At 43.8% G+C, this 9,648-nt stretch overlaps 1 protein-coding gene across 12 annotated transcripts in view; it reads right to left on the reverse strand.

The window, feature by feature from the left end:
• APTX (aprataxin) overlaps positions 1-9,384 on the reverse strand; it is a 51,778-nt gene extending 42,394 nt beyond the window's left edge. For 5 of the 12 annotated variants that reach the window (XR_004626489.1, XM_034664008.1, XM_034664012.1 and 2 more), the window contains exons 1-2: positions 9,282-9,384; positions 1,249-1,385 (exon numbers count right to left, since the gene is read on the reverse strand). Coding sequence is in view for 10 of the 12 variants with exons in the window: in XM_034664008.1 (XP_034519899.1) it covers positions 1,249-1,385; positions 9,282-9,358 (214 nt within the window). In the remaining 2 variants the exon portion in view is untranslated. Of the gene's footprint in view, positions 1-1,248; positions 1,387-1,505; positions 1,542-2,054; positions 2,249-6,778; positions 7,417-9,281 lie in introns of those variants that run through there. The other 7 variants (XM_034664010.1, XM_019806850.2, XM_019806848.2 and 4 more) reach the window with 7 other exon arrangements.
• Between the last annotated feature and the right edge of the window lie 264 nt (positions 9,385-9,648).

A 9,648-nucleotide genomic window follows, 5' to 3' on the forward strand; every position in this document is an offset into this window, starting at 1 on the left:
TCCTATTCTCCCTGAGGACAATGAAGGCTTACTCCAGGAGGCAACTTGACAGGGGTTTCCTCAAAGGCCTACCAGCAAAACTTTCTGTTACACAGGTAGCTGGGCTCCAAATCCTTCCATAAAATGTCCACCAGAACACACACTCCCTTAGCTCCCGCTAATATCCCTATGAAGCAGCTTCACAGAATCCCCTCAAGTCTCACTATTCCAGTGCCCTTGGCCCACTCAGGATCGCAGACTCTGCAGTCAGGCTCTTGGTTCTTGATTAAATCAGGCTTCCGCTATTTAATACAACTATGAGATGCCTTCAATAGAGAAAGGCAAAAGATACATTCCTGGAAAACAGAAGTTCGGCTGGCTTAGTAGGCAGAGTGAATATTCTAGAAAGAGGACTGCAGGAACAGAACAGTCCGAGCATATGTGGGAAGAAGTAACACTAAACACTTGTGTTCAGAGAAGTGAACAAAGTTTCTGGGGTGAGACAGGGTGTACAGACACCAGAGCTGCTCTCTAGGAAAGACAGGCAGAAGACAGGCTGACATACAAGTCCCTACAGTTGTTGTTATGAAAGGGGAGAGAGTGAGAAGCAGTGTCTGCTTCTGTATCTTGAACCTAGCCAGCTCAAGTATGGTTTTTTTTCCCCCATTTAGATTAACTCATGTGGGAAAAACCATAATCAGTACTGCAGACTCCAAGCACTGAGAAACTCTGCTATGGGGAACACACATGTGAGGCCTGACTGCAGTGAGCATGTCCAGAGTTTACATGTAAAAAATGAGGTACATGGTAAGGCTTTTTCCTAAGGACCTTCATTTCTTTAAATCCCAGGAAAGGCATTTCAAGAGCTAGATGCCCTTAGTCTTATAAAGATAACCCCCTCTGTGTGAGGCATTATGTAAAGGATGGAACTATAACATCACTTCTCAGACATGGCTTCAGTCTGGAGGTCCTAGAATTCAACTGTCTCACTGCCCAATGAGGACTCTCCCTGGACAAAGCAGGGTACTGCACTGAGGTCCACCACCACATAGTAACAGGATGGAACCTGCCTATTCCCAACACTGAATATTAACCACTTCCAGAGGGTAGAATGTGGGGTGAACGGGTCCCTGGTGTTAGCTAAAAGAGCTCAGTTCCTGAGTTTTGTTTACAGTAGACAAAAATAGCAATCTAGGAAATGTGCATCTTTGGTTATCATTATCCTGAGGAACAAAACACAGTAATCTGCACATTGCTATAACCAATTACCTTGCTGTCGAGAACATTTCTTGTCAATGATCTTGGTTTCTGGACCACGCCCAACCATGACTGCTTCCAAATGTGGAAGTTTGATTCGTTGGTGCCGGTTATCCTGTCTCACCAACCAGCACACCCGCATCATTACTCTGAGAGAAAAAACAGAAGAGAATCACTGGAAAAATTAGCACAAGTCCTCCAGAGCCACACCCCAGCACCACCACACATGCCATCTACCAGTGACTTCACCTAGGTCTCAATTTTCTCACCTGTAAAACATGATGATGACAGGATTCATGAGGCTGCTGTAAGAATTAAATAAGATAATGTATATATTTACCTCTGTGCCTAAATCAGGCTAAGCAATCAAATATTTATGTTTATTGATATACTCTATGTGCTGACCATTAGCCTACACACTGAGGATAAAAGAATAATTAAACATTGTACCTATCCTTGAGGAGCCTGGAGTATAGTGGGGCAGACAGACTCATATGTCAATTATTACAATATAATGTGAAAGCACCACAAAAAGGGATTAACCAAATATGGCATTAGACCAGGGAAAGGAATAACTGACTCTTGTAAGGTCCATCAAAAACAGCTTAAAGAGGAAGGGATATTTATGCTTTGTTTTAAAGAATGAGAAGGAGTTTGCCTGGCAGAGAATTAAGGACATAAAAATAGAGGATGTTCTTCAGTCCACAGGCGTCTTTATGTGTATTAGGTTTCACTCCTTAATCATCATAACATACCAATATTAGAAAAATACATTTTATTGCCATCTACCAGAAGATTGTCATAATAAATATACAAACCTCCAGTGTCTAAAGTGTGAATGTGGCCCCTCTGTGCAATACACAAGCTGTACAACAGTGAAGGAACTGGTTTTCTTCTGAAAACAACCTTTAGGGGCACCTGGGTGGCTCAGTCAGTTAAACGTCAACTCTTGATTCAACTCTTGATTTCAGCAGGTCATGATCTCAGGGCCATAAGACGTATGCGTTGGACTCTGTGCTCAGTGGGGCGTCTGCTTGAGATTCTCTCTCTCTGACCCTCCCCACCCACCCATCCCAATCACCGCTCCCTCTGATTGCACACACTTTCTCTCTCTCTCCCAAATAATTAAATAAATCTTAAAAAGGAAGGAAAGAAGGAAGGAAGGAAAGAAGGGGGAGAGAGGGAGGGAGGGAAGGAAGGAAGGAAAGAAGGAAGAAAGGAAGGAAGGAAACAAACAAACAAACAACCTTCATGGTCACATAGGTTATCAGTGGAAGGGAAAGAGACAAGAAATTTGGGAGAGAGATGAGGCCTGAACAAAGGCAGGGCAAGGGAATGGAGAGGAAGAAGATCCAGAAGAAATTGTGAAGGTAGACTTAATTACTGACTGTATTTGGGGAATGACAAAGGGTAAAGGGAGACAGAAATCAAGACTTCTAATTTGGAAATAGCCATTAACCACAATGAGAAATAAACAAGGAGACATAATTTAAAGTTAAATGGCAGGTGAAGAAGGGATGATTTCTGATTGAAACACAATTAGATTAAGATCCACAGGTCAGGGGCACCTGGGTGGCTCAGTCGTTAAGCGTCTGCCTTCGGCTCAGGATGTGATGGCAGGGTCCTGGGATCGAGCCCCACATCAGGCTCCTCTGCTGGGAGCCTGCTTCTTCCTCTCCCACTCCCCCTGCCTGTGTTCCCTCTCTCACTGGCTGTCTCTCTCTTTGTCAAATAAATAAATAAAATCTTTAAAAAAAAAAAAAAAGATCCACAGGTCAAGGTAGAATATATGGGTAGAAAGCTCAGGGAGAGGAATGGGCTGAATGTATATATTTGAGAGGCAACAACATGTCAGAGAAGGTGAGGCAAAGAGAGAGCATGAGATCACCCAGAGAGGGAGAGCAGGGAATTGGAAATATGGGCAGGGACAGGACTAGGATCTTTGGGATGCCTCCAGAAACTTATCTTTAAAGCCTCCAATACCCTCTTTTTAAGAAACGTGCCCTGCAGCACTTATCAGGCCCTCTGCACAAGCTTTGTGTCCAAAGGGAAGAAAAAAGGAACAAGATTTTTAAAAATCAAAGTTTCATTACCATCTGCAAAGAAAGGATAATGTAAAGGAACAGTGAGCAAATGAGTGCTGAGGAGGTGCAAAGTCACAGAAACTGGATCAGTCAGGAAAGGCTTTGGAAACCACCCAATTGAAAAGGCCAAAAGGCCTGATAAGGAAGAAAATAAGTGGGAAGAGGCACTTCAATTTTAAAAGCACAAGTGCCAGGGACACCTGGCTGGCTCAGTCTGAAGAGCTACGACTCTTGATCTACAGGTCGTGAGTTCAAGCCCCACACTGGGTGTGGAGATTATGTAAATAAATAAAACTTAAAAAAAAAAAAAGGGGGACAAGTGACAACACAGATCTCAGCAATAAGCCATGGATGAGGGGTAGAAAGCAGACCTTGTTGGCTGACCCAGAGGAGCTGCCCCAGAGAATCACCAAAAAATGGCAGAAGTATTGAACACTAGGCTGAAAAGTTTAGACTTAACAATCAACAAGAGACAACTGCCAAATTATTGAGCTGCACAGCAAAATGAAGCAACAGCTGTGTGTAGGCAGGCTGGAGTGGAGAAGTCTAGAGTCAGAGATTAGTCACAAGGCTGTCAACATATTGACCAGGGTGAGGTCCAAAAGTTCAGCAGGTCTTTGTGAAGGAGTGGATGCAAGAGCAGGGAGACTCAGCTGTAACCCTAAAATCCTAAACCTGGAGCCTCAAATGATGATACTGCTACAGGCAAGTCCCACTTTTAAACACTATGTGTTCAGAGGGGCATGTTTGCACTTGCTGGAAGCTGATGAATGAGCAGGTAATGGACTGAGAAGTGAAGTATGTCTTCATCAGGCCTTGGGAAAAAAGTCATGGTGATTGACTACTCACAGTAATAACAAAAGAAATCTGGAGAGAGCACAGTTTGAGCAGGGAAAGGAAGGAATCTGATGGGCACTGAGAACATGGCTGGCTGTTGCAGCATAATAGGAACTACCCCTCCTGCCCTATACACACACACTCATTCCCACCAAAGTTCTCAAGTTACGATGTTCCTATTTACTACTTCTTGAGAAGCTAAAGCAGTGACTGCACAATGTTTACGCAACTAACCTTAAGCAACATTTTGGCCCATTTTAGCCTCCAGTTCCAATTTCTAGGAATGAAGCACTTTAGAATACGGGGAGTACAATGATAGGTGCTCCTGAATCTTTAAAATAGTCCATCCAATAAAACTCCATGAACTCCAAGTTCTATGACAGAAGTCAAGCCCATTTTTTGCTTACCAATATATCTCCAGCACTTAATACTTGGCATATGAGAACACAATAAATATTTGCAAGTGAATCACCAGATGGTAACCCTATCCAGGTTCTCCTCCCTTCCTTCTCTTTCCCCTGCTTTGGCTCCTCTTCTTATATGGTCCTTTGCTCCTCTCTTTGGGCAATCCCATCCTCCACATCTATGCAAATAAATCCTAATTCTCTATTTTCCAACTCCCTACTTTTCATTCCAGAGTTGTAGGGATTGGTCAGGAAAAAATTATGGTTATATCTTAAGGAACCAAAGTGATCTGATAGGCCACATAAGTCCAGCAATCTGATAGCATGGAACAGTGCTGTCCAACAGAATTTTTTGCAATGATGGAAGTGTTGTAAACCTCACTGCCTAATAATGCAGCCACCATGTGACAATCAAGCTTCTGAAATGTAGCTAGTGCAACAGAGGAACTAAAGTTCTTAGATTTTTTTCTTAAACTTACATTTAAATAGCTACATGTGGCTGATGGCTACCATAATATCCAACCCAGTCCCAGAAATTTGCCCAACCTGATAAGTTCCAAATTCCTCGGGCTTTAGGTTAAGACCCTCATTCTCTAACCCCACAAAGGTTACTTTAGTCACCTTCTACTTGCTTTCATAGAACTAGCCCACACTTCCCTTCCCCCAGAATCACATACGTTTATTCTGACACACAAATACATCCCTCAGGTATGATGTATTGAGTCACGTCTCCCAAGTAAGTCATTCTCAATATGATCTCCTGGCATCGGATTATACCCTTTCGTCCCTCCTAGAATCCCAAATCCTTCTCAATTTCCAAGTCCCACCTCCTCCAGGGAGGCCTTCACTGAACTATCTTGTCTTCTCTACATCTTGCCATAGGGTGCAGTCACTTTATCTTCATGGTTCCCTGAAAATTAAATGTGGGCGTAATTCTACTCTCCAAATGAGATTATAATCACCTTGTAAACAGCCTGTATCACTACCCATCCATACAGAAAATTCAGGTCTCTAGAAGATCACGGCCCTGGGCTAGGCCTGGCCTTAGACTTCTGGATAACCTCTGGTGTTCAGCATGCCTTTATCTAGTGCATACTATCTGCTAGGCACTTGTTAAATATCTTACTTTAATCATCTCATTTAATTTTCCCAGCAACTCTCATTCTAAGGAAGAGAAAATTTAAGGCTTAAGAAAAAATAGGTAACCTATTTTTAGTTTGGCATAACCAATGTGTGCCAGAGATAGGATTTGAATCAATCTTAAAGAATGGGTTCTTAATCACTACACCATATACCTTTTGCCTTCACTCATTTGATCATTCAATTAAAATTACTACATGCCGGGGCACCTCGGTGGTACAGTCAGTTAAGCGTCTGACTCATGGTTTTGGCTCAGGTGGTGATCTCAGGATCATGAGATCGAGCCCCATGTCGGGCTCTGCGCTCAGCATGGAATCTGCTTGAGATTCTCTCCCCCTCTCCCCCCACCCCTCCCACTCGTGCTCTCTAAAATAAATAAATAAATAAATATTTTAAAAAGATGACTACATGCCTACTATGTGCCTTGTGCTATTCTAGTACTGAGAATAAAGAAATAATATATCTCACTCATATAATGCAGGTGTAATATACCATGCCTGCCTTCAAAAGGCTCAGAGTCTTGTGGGGGAGAGAGACACAAAAATATTTATAATAAATGTAGTAAGTAAATGATTGGTCTGTGCAGAGTATCATGGGAGCACAAGGCTGGAGTACCCAACCCAGACTTGGAGAACGGAGATGTCAAGGAAGATTTCCTATAGGAGTTAGACCTAAAATGAGTCCTATATATAAACGATGTGAACTAGGTGAAAGGGTCATCCTAATTAGGCCAGAAGGAAGTGGATAAAGGAAATGGAGAAGATTCAAGTCAAAGGGAATAGGAAGGGCAATGCACAGAAAAATAACAGCGTGCACATGAAGAAGCAGTTCAGTGTTGCTGCAACCTAAAACATGAGGCAAGAAAGAGGCTAGAGACACAAGCAGGTCCAGAAGAAGCAGAGCCCTGGCTGAGAAGCTCAAACTTCAGAAGTTCCGCTGGATTTTTCAACTTCGTAAACAACAAATATTTGCTAAATGAATAAGAAAAAAGATCAGATGAATGGACAGTATTAAGCAGGACTTTAACACAGATCTGTGTCAAAGATCATTCGGGGGAAGAGGGTAAGTGTTACTTACAAAACCTCATGTGAGAAGACATATGGGGAACAGGACTGGAGGTGGGGAAATCAGTCAGAAGGCCATCATATTCCAGATGAAAGACGATGGTGCCTAAAGTAGTTCAACAGTAGGGCTGAAGAATAGAACACAGATTTGAGAAATATTTAGGGGGCAAAATCATCAGGACTTAGTGATCTATGTGATGAGAGCAAGTTCAGGGAAGACACTGAGTTCAGTTTCAAGCTTGTGAATTTCAACTGTCTGTGGGACTTGTAGGCAGAGCTGTCTAGCAGGGTGGTCAGAGGTGAGGGTGAAAGTCAGAAAAAAAGGTCTGACAACTTTGATTTGGGAGCATGTAGAAGGGAGTTAAGCCAAGCCAATTGATGTACTCACTAAGGCAGTGTATACAGAAGAAAAAGAGTAGTGGGCCAAAGTCACAAGCCTTGCAAATACCCAACATTTTAGGGGAGGAAGAAAAAAGACTATGCACAGGAGAAATGGCTGGTGAGAGAGACACAGGGAGAAACAGCTAAAATGTAAGCTCCTTACACAGAGGCACTTTGTCTTCCTCATCTCTGTATCATAAATGTTTGTTAAATAAATCAGCGGAGGGGCGCCTGGGTGGCGCAGTCGTTAAGCGTCTGCCTTCGGCTCAGGGCGTGATCCCAGAGTCCTAGGATCGAGTCCCACATCAGGCTCCTCCGCTGGGAGCCTGCTTCTTCCTCTCCCACTCCCCTGCTGTGTTCCCTCTCTCGCTGGCTGTCTGTCACATAAATAAATAAAATCTTTAAAAAATAATAAAATAAAATAAATCAGCTGAATGTATTGTCCTGGAAAGCAAAGCAGTACGGGAGTGAGAATTTCAAAAGCAGCAAAGGGATCCAAAAGTGACTAAAAAATGTCTATCTGGTTTGATAATCAATTACTGTGACCTTAAGGTTAAAATTTCAGGGGAATGATAGGTCCGAAAGCTAGACTGCAGAAAGGAGTGAAAGGTGAGGAAATGACAGACAGAATTTAGAATACTCTTTAAAATAGTTTGGATAAGAAAGGGAATAGAGTTACTGGATGACAGCTAAAGGAAGGATGGATCACGAAGACTTCCTTTCTTTCTAGCTCGAGGGGTTGTGGGGCAGGTGACCAGGGCTCTAAGAAATCTGACATATTTATACACGACTAGGACATAGACGGGGCAGAAAAGACAAACGAAAACAAGGTCTCATAGGTGAAAAGTACAAAAGAAAGGTAAGAAGCAAAGACACAGGGTTTCGCTTTGATCAGAGCCGAGTGAAGGAAAGTGTAAGTCTAGATGATTTTTTTAAGGAGGGAAAGCAGGGGCAAAAATTTGAGGGAAACCATCTGATGACCTCAATNGTACAAAAGAAAGGTAAGAAGCAAAGACACAGGGTTTCGCTTTGATCAGAGCCGAGTGAAGGAAAGTCTAGATGATTTTTTTAAGGAGGGAAAGCAGGGGCAAAAATTTGAGGGAAACCATCTGATGACCTCAATTCTCTCCATGAAACAGTAGGTAGGAGTGAGGTGTTTGGGAGCTTAATGAACAGAAGAAAAAAATCAATGTAACATAGTGGATAACATTCGGGCCTCTTAAGTTCAACTGCTTGAGTTCAAATCATGACTCCATAACCTACCCACTGTGTGACTTGACGCCAATTTTTTAACCAAACCTTTATTTCTTCAGCTGTAAAACAACGTTAAGAATGACTCTACAACACAGGGCTGTCACAAGGACTGAATGCGGAAGTACGCACGCAAAGCTCAGTGTCTGGCAAAAAGCAAGCATTAACACTATAATCACTGGTTGAGAGTGAAGACAGGATAAAAGCAGGAGCTAAGGATATGTAAAAAGATCATCCCACAGCACTGAATGTGCAACTAAGGTGGACGGGCACAAATCTGTAGTGTCCCCACACGGAGAGTCTTGTCTCAAGTATTCTAACGATTCCCAATAAAAGTAAGATTCCCCAAATGCTCTAAACCTAGACCACATTAATTCCAAATGGAAATTATAACCCTGCTTTATTGAACCACTATCACGGACTGCACGAGAAAAAGCTTGCGTCTTCTGGCCCTCCTATTAGCCCTGTTGAGGATGACGTGAAGATCCCTCAAGCTCCTTTCAGGAAGAGTTTCTAGAGGAAACAATGCCCATACTGACAAGCTGAGCCGCCTCCTTGGACTGGACAGTGACCACTCGCTCAAATCTTTTTTCTGCTTGTGTCGTGACCAGGGAAGGCGGGGGTGGGGGGCGGGGAGGGGGAGGAGGTGAACGAACGTGAAGTGGGGCGGCGACCAACGTGAGGGCCTCTGAAAAACGGCCCACGGGAGCTTGAGCAAAGTGAGACGCCTAGAGCCCGAGGACGGAACAAAGCCTGACGAGAAAGAAGCCATAAAAGCGTTATTCAAGGAACATCACTCAAGGGCAGTAATGGCCCTGGTCCAGGGCCCACAGCCACGGTTTTCCCCCCGGCCAGCAGAGGAGGTAGGCCGACAACCGCCTTACCTAGAGACGGCGGAGACACACACGCTCAAGTCACTCTTCAGAGCCGCACCACTTCCGGCGCTGTGTGATGACGTCATGAGGCAAGCCAGAGAGCAACCAGCGAAATCACCAGTGCCTGTCTAAAGATTGGCTGAAAGGGTCTCTCCCAATGCCTGGATCGGGAAGCGTGGGCCCCGATTGGTCCCTCCTGGCCGAGAACGTAGGGCGATTTCTAGCAATGATCGCGTTGGGGACGAGCACAGTTTCTCTCCTTCCGAGATCCTCTTCCCTGTCACCACCTCTTGAGTCCGGAGAGACTTCAGCCTGCTATCCCCCCTGTGGCCGTTTCTAGGCAACTGTGCAGTGCCTTGACACTCCTTTTGTTAGT

The sequence above is a fragment of the Ailuropoda melanoleuca genome, chromosome 7, assembly GCF_002007445.2.
Source record: "Ailuropoda melanoleuca isolate Jingjing chromosome 7, ASM200744v2, whole genome shotgun sequence".
NCBI lineage: Eukaryota > Metazoa > Chordata > Mammalia > Carnivora > Ursidae > Ailuropoda > Ailuropoda melanoleuca.